Source organism: Hirundo rustica, chromosome 6, assembly GCF_015227805.2.
Source record: "Hirundo rustica isolate bHirRus1 chromosome 6, bHirRus1.pri.v3, whole genome shotgun sequence".
Lineage (NCBI taxonomy): Eukaryota > Metazoa > Chordata > Aves > Passeriformes > Hirundinidae > Hirundo > Hirundo rustica.
This window is the reverse complement of record NC_053455.1, coordinates 60,126,828-60,141,158: the sequence shown is the minus strand read 5'-3', so window position 1 is coordinate 60,141,158 and position 14,331 is coordinate 60,126,828. Positions and strand designations below refer to the sequence as shown.

General features: G+C 57.7%; 3 protein-coding genes across 3 annotated transcripts; 1 reads left to right on the top strand and 2 right to left on the bottom strand.

Annotated features, from left to right (window-relative positions):
• Positions 1-334: 334 nt before the first annotated feature.
• On the bottom strand, positions 335-4,735 carry LOC120753742 (pepsin A-like). Its single transcript, XM_040066422.2, has 10 exons — positions 4,677-4,735; positions 2,231-2,387; positions 2,001-2,145; positions 1,706-1,823; positions 1,475-1,593; positions 1,191-1,390; positions 952-1,068; positions 739-877; positions 572-664; positions 335-484 (listed from the first exon to the last, which is right to left on the bottom strand). Exons 2-10 carry the CDS (start codon positions 2,284-2,286, stop codon positions 335-337), a joined length of 1,137 nt encoding a protein of 378 aa, XP_039922356.1. The 5' UTR covers positions 2,287-2,387; positions 4,677-4,735.
• A 1,202-nt stretch (positions 4,736-5,937) lies between these two features.
• Positions 5,938-9,491, top strand: VPS37C (VPS37C subunit of ESCRT-I). Its single transcript, XM_040066426.2, has 6 exons — positions 5,938-5,987; positions 6,336-6,465; positions 7,051-7,155; positions 7,231-7,402; positions 7,642-7,724; positions 7,972-9,491. Exons 3-6 carry the CDS (start codon positions 7,063-7,065, stop codon positions 8,698-8,700), a joined length of 1,077 nt encoding a protein of 358 aa, XP_039922360.1. The 5' UTR covers positions 5,938-5,987; positions 6,336-6,465; positions 7,051-7,062; the 3' UTR covers positions 8,701-9,491.
• Positions 9,492-10,015: 524 nt separating this feature from the next.
• CD5 (CD5 molecule) lies at positions 10,016-14,331 on the bottom strand. Its single transcript, XM_058420980.1, has 10 exons — positions 14,224-14,331; positions 13,628-13,720; positions 13,146-13,436; positions 13,002-13,065; positions 12,580-12,878; positions 11,322-11,609; positions 11,008-11,139; positions 10,606-10,659; positions 10,270-10,377; positions 10,016-10,191 (listed from the first exon to the last, which is right to left on the bottom strand). Exons 1-10 carry the CDS (start codon positions 14,267-14,269, stop codon positions 10,106-10,108), a joined length of 1,461 nt encoding a protein of 486 aa, XP_058276963.1. The 5' UTR covers positions 14,270-14,331; the 3' UTR covers positions 10,016-10,105.

Here is a 14,331-nt window from a genome sequence, read left to right as displayed (position 1 = left end):
CTGGAGGTGTTCAGCCCCCTCACCCTGAGTGGGGTTTGGAGACAGGAGGGACACGTCCTTCCCCGGGTGCCCAAGGCTGGGAGCTCCTCAGGGATGAGCAGAGCCACATCCAGGCTCCCATCGTGGGGGCACTGGGACATCCTTGACGAGTGCAGCTGAGGGTGGCACCAGGGACACGCCGCGTTCCCAGGGATGTGGTGGCCTTTCCCAGAGAGACACGGCACAGGGGGGGCTTCTCCACACCTTTATTGTCCTCGGTGGCGGCAGGAGCGCCGGGAAAGGGACAAGCCCTGCCAGCCACCGAGTTGGGAACACCCAGGATTCCCATCCCAGCTCAGGGCAGCTGGGACAGCCCCACCTTGTTGTTGGCCCTGTCGAAGATGACGTAATATTCCCGGATAAAGACATCCCCCAGGATCCAGAGCTCGCCCTCCTCCGTGGGAGTGTCCATGCCTTGCAATGCCAGGGTGCAGTACCCATTACTCTGTTCCAAGGACATGGAATGGGGTGGTCACCAGCTGTTGGACCCCTCCCTCTATCCCTGCAAACCCATTCCCAGCGGGATGCTCACCCTTAACACGTAGGCTCTGGGCGGCACCGGGAATTCTTTGCCGTGGATGTGGAAGATGAGGTTGGGAAGGCTGCTGACGGCCTCACAGCTGATCTGGGGAGGACACGGCAGGTTAGCAGCCATTCCAACTGGGACCAAACGTCTTAGGGAGCGTCCCGAGGCCTCACCTCGCCGCTGGAGCTGGCACCGAGGAGTCTCATGAGGGTCCGGAAGGCTCGGATAGGAACAGCCAAGAGCGTGGTTCCCGTATCCACGATGGCCTGGCATCCAAAGGAACAGGCCACCGGAGTCCCATTGATGGAGACACTGGGAAGAGGGATAGCAGGGTGAGCCTGGACTCCCCAGAACACCGCCTGCAGGGCAGGGAATACTGGGAATACCTCTCCATGGAGATCTGCCAGTAGGTTTCGTCAGAGAGCGGGATCCAGGAGATGCCTCTGGTGGTGTAGTAGGGATCAATGGCACCGAAGAGGACAAAGCTCCCACTTTGGCTGTTCCTGGGAAAGGGGGAATCCATCCGGGGTGGTTCCCAGCCGAACAACGCCTCCGTCCCCATCGGAAAACGGGGCCAGTGTGAGGAAAAAGGGAGAAACCCTCAGCAGCTTTGGCTGGGATTTACCTGCTCAGGTAGACAGAGAACAGATGCCTGTCCACCAGGTTTTCCATCATCATGTTGTCGAAGACAGGGGTGGCTCCGGAGGAGGCAATGCTCGGGAATGCCAATCCCAGGATGCCGTCAAAGGGGGTGTAGTAGAAGAAATCCCCCGGCTCCGTCTCAGCCAGCCCAAAAATCTGGTTGCGGACGTTGAGGCCAGCAACCTGGGAGAAAGGAGACAGGTGTGGGACTGGGGCACAATCCCATGGAATCCCCTGGGATGAGGGGCCTGGAGCGCCCGGCAGTACGTTGACGGTGTCGTATCCCAGGATTCCGGTCATGCTTCCCGTGCCATAGGCGATGAACAGCGTGTCATTGGTGCTGAGGAATGTGGAGGACTCCGCGGGATTGAAACGGTTGTGATTCCCTGCGGGGGTGGGAAGGGTGAGGATGGCCTGGGATTTGTCCCTTGGGAAAGACTGGGCAGAGCCCTGCAGGACTCCCAAAAGACACACTCCGGCCTCATTCCAGACACCTACTGCAGGATGGGCTGGCGCAGAACACCGAGGGAACCCAGAGGTTGGAGGAGCCGGTGTCGAAGACCACGGTGAATTCCTGGGGTGGGGTCCCAATGGAGATGGTGCCAAAGTACTCATCCTGTTGGAATGGGAATGTGTTAATGGGATGGGGAAAGGAGTACGGATAAGGGCCTAATAAGATGAGTTAAAGGGATGGGGAAGGAGCCGGTGGGATGGATAAAAGGCCAGTGGGATGGGGAAGGAGCCAGTGCCCCCCAGTGCTCCCTGATCCCAGTTCCCAACCCCAGCCCCTCACATCCATGTAGTTCTCCAAGGACTCCACAGCCATGCCCGGGATATACTTGGCAGCCAGGTTGTAGGGATGCTGCTCCAGGTAACTTTCCAGCAACCCCTGCTCCTGCAGCCTCTGCCGCAGCGACTTCATCTTCCTCAGCGGCACCCTGTGGACAGGGACCAGGACGCATCACCGGGATGAGCCACCGGGATCATCCCACATCCCTGTTTTGGGGACTCCCTGGGGCTCACCTGGTCTGGAAGCCCTGGGCCAGGCCCACCAGGGCGAGGAGCAGGAGCAGCTTCATGGTGGGAGCTCAAGGAAAATGTGCCCCAGATCCTGGCTGCGCTCCTTATATCCCGGCTCCGGTGTTTGGCCGGAGGCCCCGATAAGAAAGGCAAACTGCTCCTGGGATGGTTATCAAAACGTCCTTAAGGAAGACGGGGCGGGGGGGGGTGGGGAATGTCAAGCCGGGGGATCCCCGTGTCCCTGAGGGGATTCAGGCCACAGGCATGTTGGGATGGGCGGGAAGCAGTCCCGGGTATTCTGTGGGAGCTGGTGGGAATGCAGGGTTGTTTGTCCCCTGAACCCTCGAATTCCTTGCTGGAGGGTTTGAGCCAGACGCTTCCAGAAATGGGGCAGTCACAGCTTCTCCGGGAATTCCATTCCCAGAAACGCCTCACCACCCTCGAAAGGAAGAATTTCTTCCCAATATCCCATCTAACCCTGTCTTCTGGCAGTGGGAAGCCGTTCCCCCTTGTCCTGTCACTCCAGGTCCTTTTCCAAAGTCCCTCTCCAGCTCTCCTGGAGCTCCTTAAAGCACTGGAAGAGGCTCCAAGGTCTCTCCAAATCCTTCTCCTACTCCTCTTGCCAAGGCTCCACAAAGGATTTTCAGGCTGCCAGGTCCAGATTTTCCATTCTGAGAATCAGCCGGGACTTTCTCCTTTCTCCAGCCCCCTACAACACATCCCATCCTCTTTTTTTTTTTTTTTTCCCTCAGGGATAATCCAGTGCTCCATCCCTTTTTTCCTAACATCCCCCGCATCAAGCTTCTTCTTATTTTCCCTCCCCCAGTGCAACCTAGCACCGTACCCTCTGACTCTTCTATCATTCCGAGCTGGGATGGGGCTGATTCCAAGGGAGGAACGCCAGCTCCAGCCTCGGGGAGCCTTTGATCTCCTCCAGCACAAGGTGACCGTTCCAGAACCCACGGATCCAGCACGGGGTGCCACGACCGAAGCCAAGGTGCCCAATCCCGCTCCTGTGACCTTCATCCGGAGGCATCTGGAGCTTGGCTTTCCCTCAACTTGTCCCAGTTTTCCCCCAGTTCAGGGACTTCGGATGTGGGAATGGAGTGACAGGGCAAGGGGAATGGCTCCAAACTGGAAAATGGGATATTGGGAAGAAACTCTTACCGGTGAGGCTGGTAAGGCCGGTGAGGCCCTGGAATAGATTTCCCAGAAAAGCTGTGGCTGCCCCACCCCTGGAAGTGTCCAAAGCCAAGTTGGAGAAACCAACCTGGAATGTGTCCGTGTAGATTTTGAAGTTACCAAGTTTTCCTCTTTTTTTTTTTTTTCCCCCAAAATAGTAGAAAAAACACAAGCATGAAGTTTTCCCAGGGCTATTTATCCATTGAATTCCCATCTGCCCCTGAACTGCCATCCCCAGGGATCAGGATTCCTGTTTTCTCAATGAAAAAAAAAAAAAAAAAAAATTAAAAACTACCCAGTTATGGGAAGTTTTAGGACAAGCTTATTGTGCTGCTGGTAAATCCCATCATAGCAGAACAATGGATCCAACAGGGATGGATTTTCGGGTGGATGATATCCACAAAAGGAAGAAACCGTGGAATTCAGGACTGGGAATGAAACGGGAATTGCTATTTAGCACTAATTGAATCCAGAATAAAATCTATGAGGATGGGGAAAATCACCCCTTTTAGGGCATGAGATGGCTGCCTCGGAGAGAAATCCTGGATCTTCCCAGCCTTGGTGGGGAAATGGAGGGCATGAGATGCTGGGTCCTGGGATAATTCATCCCGGCGCTGGGACCACATCGGATGGGCGCAGGAGGCTTTCCTTGGCACCAGAGGGCACCACAGCATGCGGAGATCCCAAAAAAACCCCAGCTGGAAAGATGGATCTGGAAGCTTTCTCTCCCGGTTGATGCGGCCGGGTCTGGGTGAGGATTCCCAGGCAATAAAACCCTCCCAAAATTTAAGCTTTTATGGGGAAAATTCAGATTTTTAACGTCATTTTGATGTGGAAACACGCCCTGGGATGAATTTAACTTGCGTGGGAATTGCCCTCCGGATCAAACAGGGATTTTCAGGCTTTTTGGGACACCAAAACTCGTTCTGACAAAACTTCCTTCATTTTATCTCTGCAGGCTCCCCAAAAAAATCCCCTTACGGAGACAGAGCCTTTCTTGGAAATGGATGGATGAGGTCAACTTTTCCAGGCCCAGTTCCCAGTTTTTCTTGTCCCTTCCCTAAAGGCTTTTTTATCACCCGGGTGCTTTATCGGAGCTGTCAGATGAAAGGAGAGAAACCTGACGCTCCCGAGGTGTCAGATTTCCGGGACTGGATTAAAAATATTTAATTAACTTATCAAGGAAGCCCAGGGATGTTGGCTGATCCTTGTGGGAATGGAATTTTGTGCAACAGGACCTCTGGCTGCTCAGGTCACCTTTTCCTACCTGCTGTGGGTGATTTGGGCTGGGATTAAGAGGCCATCCGAGGGAAAAAAACACGTGGAACCATCTTTTTGTGGAAATTAAGGATACTAATAAGCAGCTAATGGGAATATCCTTCCAAAACCACCTGTTTATCCCAAATTTATTTCTGGATAACGCTTTTAAATGGGTATTTTCCCATTTCTTCCATGCAAATTCAAACACAATTTTCCCTCTCCTCAAACCTTATGTTTCAGTATAAAATGTTAATTAAGCATTTCCCAGCTTTCCCAGGTCTGTGGAAACTGCTCCAAAGGAAGCCCGATTTTTCTTTTTTTTTTCTTTTTTTTTTTTTTCTCCCCCCCCTTTAGAAAGGCAAGTCCCTTTTCTTTCCCATGGCACTGGGGGTTTGACCCGGTTATCAGCCACGCTGGGAACAAGTCGTCCTTGATTTATCCAGAATTATTTGGGATCATATGACTCTGATTTGTTAAACAACAGCTCAGAGGTGCCTTTCCCAGATCCCAAAAGATCCGGGTGACCTTGCCCAGACTTCCAGTCTCCCGAAGGAGCAGAAACCATGGAGCTCTTCCCCTGCCTCATCCTTGCTTGGGTTTTGGGAATGCGGGGCTACAGGTGGAAAAGCAGAGCATTTTCCAAGCGTACTTTGGAAACGTTGGATTTGTGGAGAGGGTGATGGGACCGGAGCTTTCTTGGGAACATTGCCGTGTCGTGCGAGGAGGAGCTAACCAGGTATTCCAGAGGAATTTGCTTTGATCTCTCGGATCCGGCTGGAGGAACCCGACATTTTATGTATTTTTGGGATATTGCCGAGGTCTGTATGTGCTTCCTAAACCTATTCCAACCTGGCCTTGGACACTTCCAGGTATGGGGCAGCTGCAGCTTCTCTGGGCATCTTGCTTTGCCACCCTCACAGGGAAGGATGTATTCCCGACATCCGATTTAAACCCGCCCTGTGTCCAGGCGGAGCCTTTCCCCCCTTTCCCTGTCGCTCCACGCTCTTCTCCAAAACCCCTCTCCAGCTCTCCCGGAGCCCTTTGCACCCCGGAAACACGAAGGATATTAATTCCTAGAGCAGCTACAGCTCGGGGAGAGCCCCGCGGGTAGCCAAAGAGCGATCACTGATTTAAACACGCCATTAAATTGATGCGTGCTCCCGCCCCCCTCAACATGGCGGCGCTGAGAGCAACCACTCCCCTCACGGCTTGGGGGGGGCGCTCGCGCCTCCCGCCCCGCCCGCGGTGGCCCCGCCCACTTCCGCTCTGTGCCGGAAGCCGGAAGCGGCGGCGGGCAGAGGGTCCCGGTGGCGCCTTGGTGAGTCCCGGGAGCGGGCCGAGAACGGGAATAACGGGAGTAACAGCGGGTTAACCGGGATAACGGCGCTGCTCCCGCCGGGCTGCTCGCTGCAGCCCCGAAGGTGGGCGGCCCTTAGCGTCCACCTTCCTGAGCGCCCGTGGATTCTTTCCAGAGTCAGCCCCAAGCTTTCCCACTGCCACCATTCCCGCTTTTCCCTCTTAAACTCGGTGATACTTAGTTAAAACACCCCACACCCCCCCCCCAAAAAAAAAAAAAAAAACAACCACAAAAAAACCCCACACAAATCAGGATTTCTGCCCCACACCTGCAGCGCGGGACTTAATTCCCAGTTTTTCCCTGGGACAGGTTTATCTGGATCGCGGATTGGGCAAGCCCGAGCCTCAGCGTCGCTGCTGTGGCGTTCCCGGCGTGATATCCTTGGGATGTTCCAGCTGGATGGGAGGTAGAGGAGCTGGGAGCCAATAGGACAGTGCAGGTGTGTCGTGTTTCCTCGGTTTTTGGGGACGTTCCCGCGTTATTCCACCCCACCTCATGGAATTTACGCCAGACACGTGCTAAACGGATCCGTCGGCTGGGAATACTTGGGATAAATCACGGATATGGTGCAGGAGGTCCCTCATTTCCCTGATCTCGTTGTTATTTCGCCAAATTCCACGGCAGGGAGGTGGAGTTAGGTGATCCCTGAGGTCCTTCCCAGCCCTGTGGGCATGGTGGGATATGGTCAGATCCCGGTTTCCTCGGAGGGATGGGATGGAGGCCGGAATGAGGAGGACTCTGGAGTGGGATGGGGGCATCCAGCTGGAATTAACAAGCTGGGGCTGTGGGTGGTTTTTTTTCCTTGACAAAACACCCTGGAAGGTGCAGAATTCCATCCAAATAGACTTGGGAAAGGGGGAAAAGTCTTTTTCCAAGCAGGAGTTAGTGGGAATGTTGTTTTCCCCTCTCTATTTATGGAGCATGGCGCAGCTGCTCCGAGGGCTTCAGCGAGCCCGGATTTTGGTCAGAAACCTCTTCCCAGTCGGGTTTGGGAATCGATTTGTCTCTTTTTCCTGTGTCCCAGGAATCTGGGAGGATGGAGACCCTGAGGAACCGGACAGTGGAGGAGCTCCGGGAGCTGCAGGAGGATTCCCAGGAGATCGAGCGCTTGGCTTTGGAATCCCAGGAGGTTTGTGCTGTGCCAGCGAGATGGCTCTGGGCTGTCCTCGTCCCCTTCCCGCGCTCACCATCCCGAATTCCACAGGTTCAGGAGCTCCAGCTGGAGAGGGAGATGGCTCTGGCTGCCAACCGGAGCTTGGCCGAGCAGAACCTGAAATTCCAGGTGCCGCTGGAGACGGGACGCAGTGACCTCTCCAAGAAATACCAGGAGCTGCAGGAGCTGGCTGGGAGGTGCAGGGAGCAGAAGGAAAAGCTGGGTGAGCATGGGGATCTTTCCCCAGGAGGGATTCTGCTTCCTGGAAAACTGATATCCCTCTCTTTTTTCCAGCAGCCAGAGAGATCAAGGATGTTATTCCTCTCGGGTTTCCCTCTTTCCATCAGCAGTTCCCAAGCCCGTTCCTGTGGGCTCTTCGCTGTTTTTTCCCTGGTTTCTGTTCTGTTATAGTGATTTTTCCTTGGGGTTTTTCTTTCCCCCCCTCTGCCTTGGTTTTCCCAGAGAAATTCTCAGCAGCGCTGCAGCCTCAGACTTTGCTGGATCTCCTCCAGGTGGAAAGCCAGAAGATTGAAGAGGAATCCGAGGTGAGTTTAGGGCTTCAATCCATTGGGAATTCCAGTGATTCATCCTCAAAGACTTGCAATTAAACCCCGTTCCTAAAATCATGGATTATCTCTGGAGCCTCCTGGGTTCTCTCCAAAGAGCTGGATCCGTCCTTGTTTGTGCGTGGGTGCTGCTCCTCGGGATGTGGCTGGCAGAGACCCAAATCAGGATTAGGGAAGAGGAGCAGAGGGATGCAGGGATGAGCCCGGGGCTGCTCTTCTCTTCCAGAAAATGGCTGAGAAATTCCTGGAGGGCGAGGTGCCCCTGGAGGCGTTCCTGGAGCAGTTTTCCGGGATGAGAAAGTTGTTCCACCTGCGCCGGGTCCGGGTGGAGAAGCTTCAGGAGATCGTGAGGAAGTCAGAGGGATCCCAGGAGCACGCCAGGGACTCTCAGCGTCCTCCTCCTCCTCCTCCTCCTCCTCCTCCTCACGTTCCCACGGATCCACCAAAACCCTTCCCACCGGGATCTCCGGCCTTCTCTCTACCCTACAGCCCGGCTCCGACCCTTCCGCCCGGCCCCGCTGCCCACGGAGCGCTTCCTCCTGCCCCTTTCCCCGGACCTCCGGTCACTGTGGGGCACGTGGCTTCCTCCCAGCCCAGCTCCCAGTCCTCCTTCCCGTACCCCATTCCTCCGGCTCCTGGATATCCGGCGGCTTCCGCTGCCGACTCTGCACCAGGGTATCCCAAATCCACCTCGGGAGGCTTTTCCTGGTCTCCATCCCGGGGCCCACCACAGCCCCTGCCCTATCCTGCTCCCCATCCCTCTCCTCCCCCTGCCAGACCGGGATACTCTCCCTACATCCCACCTGGAGCAGGGAGACCGCAGTGTCCGTATCCCACTCAGCCCCCTCTCCCGAATTTCCCGATCCCGACTCAGGCTCCCTATCCCGGGCCTCCCCCACCCTTTGGATACCCCCCGCCTCCCAACCCTCAGCGTCCTACCTGGCCTGGATACTAATCCAAGGGAGCATCCTGTGCTGATTCCTCCTTTTTTCTGGGGACTGAGGAAGAGGAGGGATCCCTGAGTGCTGCTCCCGGATCCGTTGGTACAAAGGAATTACACGGGATAAGTCAGGGCGCCGGAGGTCGGAGCAAGAGGCAGAGCCAGACCGGCAGAAACACGGAGACGAGAAACCCTCAGGAGAACCTTGGAGCACCTTCCAGTGCCTAGAGGGGCTCCAAAAGAACTGGATAAGGACTTGGAGTGGTGGAACGTTGGGGAGCGGCTTCACGCTGTCAAGGGGTGGGTTTAGATGGGATTTTTGGGGAAGGAGTTCTTCCCTGTGACGGTGCTGAGACCCTGGAATGGATTTCCCAGGGAAGCTGTGGCTGCTCCATCCCGGGAAATGTCTGAGGCCAGGTTGGACCGGGCTTGAAACAACCTGGGCTAGTGGAAAGGGATCGGAAGTGGCCGATCCCTAGGATCCCTTTCCACCCACACCATTCCAGGGCCGTTGGTGGGAGTCAGTGATTCCCATCTGGGCCTGGGCAGCCTCCAGTATTCCCGACCTCCCGTGTGTTTCTTCGGGCTCCTCACGTCCCCCCTTCTCAGGAAACACTTGGAAACGGAGGGAATGACGAACGACAGAAATGGGATTTGCTTTGCTCAGCACTTTATCCTTCAAATCCTGCCTGTAGCCCTTTTAAGTTATTTATAAGGAACGATTACTAATGGACTAGGGAGTGATGATGGGAGCAATTCCGTCCCTGGGATTAATTAGAGTAATAAAACTGGATGAATTAATTGCACTCTGGAGTCACGGCTGCGGTTACTTTGGGAGACAGCGGAACACCCGGGCGAGGATCGATCCCTTTATCCCTTCCTGGCTTCCAGCTTCCTTTGGATCCCATCACTGAAACCTTTCACCCTCTCCCAGGACCATCTCCTAGCCTGCTTCAGTTCCTGCGTTTCTTGGGTTTATCCCTGGGATGAAGAAAACAGGGGAAAAGGTGTTTCCCTGTCCCGCTTCCCCCTCCCGTCTGGGACATTGGAATCCCACTGGGATAACGGAAGGAAGAGGACAAGTGGTCATTAGTACAAAACCCCAATTTTATTACAGTTGTTGGTTGTTAAATATCTCGGACTCCTTCCCAGTATTCCCAGCCTTACACCCCTATCCTTTATCCATCATCCCGACTCTTTATCCGGGTTTGGAGAAGCTGACGATCCCACTCTTCCAAAGGGCTCCTTGCACCCCCCTACCTCTTAAATTCCTATAAATAGCTTTTTAAAAAAATAAACCCCAAAGCCTCCTTTTCTCCCGTGAGGAGGCTGGGAAGTGCTCCTGGAAGGGCGCTGGAATGCCAGGATGCCCCCAGAGCCGAGGTGGGAGGTGGGACCAGCTCCTTTGGGAGGAAGGGAATCACACCCTGCGGGCGGAGTGCAGGTCGTAGTCGCTGTCCGAGGAGTTATCCGGGGGATTGGAGCGCCGGCACGCTGCTTCCAGAGCTGCGGAGAGCACGGATGCGGCTCACCGGGTGCACGTCCGTGGAAAAGGAGCGGGAAGGAGCCGCTCCCAGCACTCACCTGGGTAAGCAGAGAGCTGGGAGCTCTTCTGGGGGGCCTGAGCGTAGTCGTTGTCCCCTCCTCCCCGTCCCCGCGGCCTCGGCGCGGTGCTGGAGCGGTGGAAAGACACTGGAAAAGGGATCGGGATTTTGGGGCTGGAACAGCAGCTTGGAGGGAGCAAACCCACCCTGGGAAGGGGCCGGGTAAAACGGCCCTGCTCCAGGCCCGCATCTCCTGGATGTGTTACGTCCCCAAAGGAAGCGAGATCCAGGGCCCTTGTGCCAGGATCCAGGGGGGAACGGCCCGCCCAGACCCCAAATCCGTACCCAGGAACTCCAAACACCATTCCCAGCTCACCCGTCTGGTTGAGTCCCGTGGGGCCGATCCACTGGCGCTGCTTCTTCTTGGAGACTGAAAGAGAGGGGGAATTGTGTCTCCAAGGATCTCCCCGACCCTCCCTCCAGATGCTTCCTCCCCCCTGCTGCCAGCCCCATATGTCATCCCGAATAATCCCCCCCAGGATCCTCCACCTGCTCTTTTGTGTCTGCTTGGAGCTTAATCCCTCTTCCCGCTCCCACGCTCCATGTGGGGCAGGCCTGGGGACAATGGGACAGGGGGGATCTGTCAGGCCGAGCAGCCAAATCCCCACACCCAGAGGAATTTAGGGAAGCATCCGTGGAGCTGCCGGGCCTGAGCCGGCACGTGGGGATGGTGGAGAAGGAGGAAAAGGAGGACGAGGATCCCGAGGTTGTTCCCTACTTCTCTTCATCAGCCTGCGGTAGGCAGGAGGGCCGCAGATGAGGGCGAGGATGAGGAAAAGCAGCAGGGCCAGGCAGATGCTCACGACCGTTCCGGCAGATGCTCCGCTGGGAAGCGGCTTTGAGTCCTGGCCTGGGAAGAGCACGGATGTCACCGGACGCGCCCAGCCGAAGGTCGGTGCCGGGATGTCAATATCCGTTAGCGCCCCGCCAGGAGCCCGAATCCCACGCGCATTTGGTCCTCCCACCCATCCCCGCCCGTTCCGTAGGCGTGGGAATTCCAGCTCCCAGCGCCCCACGGATCATGCGGCTTACACACAACTCTGGTCCGGGAGCAGCTCCGGATATTCCCAAGCTCGGGCTGGCAGAGGTGCAGGGGACCAAGCCCGCAGGTGACTCCCGTGGAGGGAGGCTCCCGGATTCCCGTGCTGGAAGTGAGATTCCCGCAGCCCAGCTCCCGGCAGATCTGCCGGCCACGCTCGCCTCGCTGCGCTGCTCCGGGGTCGCACAGATCCCGCCACTGTCCCGCGTGGAAAACCTGGATGTCCCCTTCGCACGGGGTGGGGCCGGCCGCCAGCCTTCGCAGCGCCCGCGGCTGGGAATCTGTGGGAGAAAGGGGCAGATCCATGGGGAGAGGGAGGGGTCGGATCCACAGGGAGGGGTCAGACCTGTGGGCAGGGTCAATATCCATGAGGAGAAAGGTGTCGGATCCACGGGGACAGGTCAGACCTGTGGGAAGAAGAGCCAGATCCACGGGGAGAGAGGAGTCAGGCCCACAGGCAGACAGGGATGAGATCCACAGGGATAATGCTGGCACATGATCCTCCTTCTCCCAGCTTCTGGCACAGGGATGCTTCCAGCATCTCTCCTCATGCCACAGGGACTGAGCCAAGCCAGAGCCAGGCACGGAGGAGCTTTGAACTCTTCCCGTGGGAAATGCGGCGTGGAAGCTGGCTCTGCCAGCTGCCACAGCCCGTTAAAGCCCCAAATCCCGCGGGATTCCAAGCTGGGACAGATGGCTGGATCCACAAGGAGCCCGCTCTGAGCTTCCTGGCTTGGATTCCTGTGCCACGGAGCCGGCACCCATCCCATCTCCAGGAAAATGCTCATGGAAAAGGACAGGGAGAAGCCACAGGCGTCTCCCCGTGGCTGGGAGATGCTGATGGCTAGGGAAAGATGCTCTGGCAGGGTGTAGCCTGTAGCGTGGAAGAGGGTCACGGAAAAGCAGGGATATGCCTGTGGCAGGGAAGATATCCAGGCAGAAGCATGGAAGTTGCTCAGGGAGCTGCCCACAGCCAGCGCTCCCCTCTTCCAGCTGGAATTTGGGATGCTGCCATGGCCTCCCTCCCTCCCTCCCCGGCTCATCCTCCTCGGAAGTGCCACGCTGGGCACTGCCGGGAACTGAGATTTCCTGTTTTGCCTTCGCACCCCGGAGGGGAAGAGCGGGAGTGGGTGGATGGGGCCCAGGGGCAGGCTGTCCTGGGGCTGGTGCCCTGCTCCGGCCTCAGAACCCCGCCCAGGGTATCCCACGCCAGCAGGAAATCATGGATGCTCCCTCCAGGGCCCTTCTCACCTGAGCAGGTGATGAAGGCGGGCCTCTTCCCCCGGGAGCCGGTCCTGTTGAAGCAGTCCAGCAGGGAACGGCTCCCGCAGGGATCCACGGCCTCCCACCGCACCGGCAGGTGGATCCCTGGATCCGGCTCGCCGTGGCCGTTCCCAGCGGCGCCGCAGCGCAATTCCCGGCAGAGGAGGGTGACCAGGTGTGGCCGGAGGCGCGGGGTGCTCGCCACGGCCCCCCACAGCCCCTGCTTGTGCAGCTCCAGGAAGCCGGAGCAGCTGAAATTCCCGTCCACCAGCCGCAGCCGGGGGGGGTCCTGGAGAGGGGTTGGTGGTGGGAGAGGTTGTTGGTTGGGATGGCTTTTTTTTTTTTTTCCCCATTATTTAGGGGGAAATTCCCAAGTTCGAGGCTACAGATTCCTCGGGATGCGGTGCTCACCCGTGGGCTCCGGGGTGGTGGCCGGGGGTGCCGGTGGGGGCTTGGGAGTGGTTCTCACTGGCTCTGGAATGAGAAGAGAGGCGCCACATGAGCACGGATGTTCCCTAGGGATTGAGGCGGCCGGGCTGGGGCTCCAGGCTCACCTCTGCAGGCAACTACCACGTGATCCGTGCAGTTTTCCAGCTCCCAGAGGCATCCCGGCGGGCTGGGCGGCTTGCTGCACCTCGTGGCCTGGCTGTGTGGCCCTTTCCTGCGGGGAATGATGAGCTCCAAGGGCTCAGAGGTCAGGGGGCCGCACTCCAGCCGCCGGCAGATCCAATCCAGGTCGTCCACGCTCACGCTCTCCCGGCAAATTTGTCTCCATTGGTTTTCCCAGTTCACCTCCAGTATCCCAGTGCAGCGGCAGCCGCCTCTGGTGAGTCTCAGGATGGGTTCTGTGGGAAAACACCGGGAAAACACCGTCATTAGGGGGTTTCCTTCCCTTCCCAGCGGGTTTTCACCCTGGGAAGGATGGAAAAGCCCTTGGCGGGGGTCTTGGGAAGCCGCGCAAGGAATGGGAGCAGGTGGGGGGCCTGAGCTGGGAGCCCACGACGCCGCTTCCGGATGATGCAACTCCAGCACCCGCCGTGCTCCCGGAGCTGTGGCGGCATTCCCAAAGGGCTGCTCCCCAAATTCTCACCTCCAGGGATCCAGGTGGCTCCTCCACGGTCAGGGATGGCTGTGGGAAAGAGCGGAAATGGAGGGGGTCAATCCCGCATCCCTCCCCGGGGACCCTGATTTTGGGAGAGCCGAGCCGCCGCTTGGCCCGTTGATGGTTATTTTGGGGGATTTTGTGGGAGAGCTGGGATTTCTGGAGGGAGAAAGGCGATTTGCTGCCTCCCCATCCATCTGCCGGGGGTTCTTTAGGGCTGAGAGAAGAACGGGGGCCCAGCAAATTACCGCGAATCCGCCCCGCTCCTGGGTGGAATGTTCGGGAAATGCGCCGTGTGGGCCGAGGGGAGCCGGCAGGGAGCGGGAATTGAGGGGGACACCTGGCTGCCCTCGGCACCACTGGCTCCATCTTGGGACCCTGGGGGCTTGGGGGGGGGACGCTTCCCACCTCCAGCCCCGAACTGCGGCTGACTTGGGGCGCCAATCCCGCCTGGAGCGGGAAAACGGGAGGCGGGGAGTTCGGCCACGAGATTGGAGCGGTGCGCCGAGGTCAGGGCGCCCGGTACTCACCCCACATTCCCAGCAGGAGGCACAGGGTGGGCAGCTGGCTTGCCATGGGCTCCGCCGGTGGGACGGGGGCACGGGAGGCTCCGGAGGCTCCGCCGCCTCCGCTGCCCG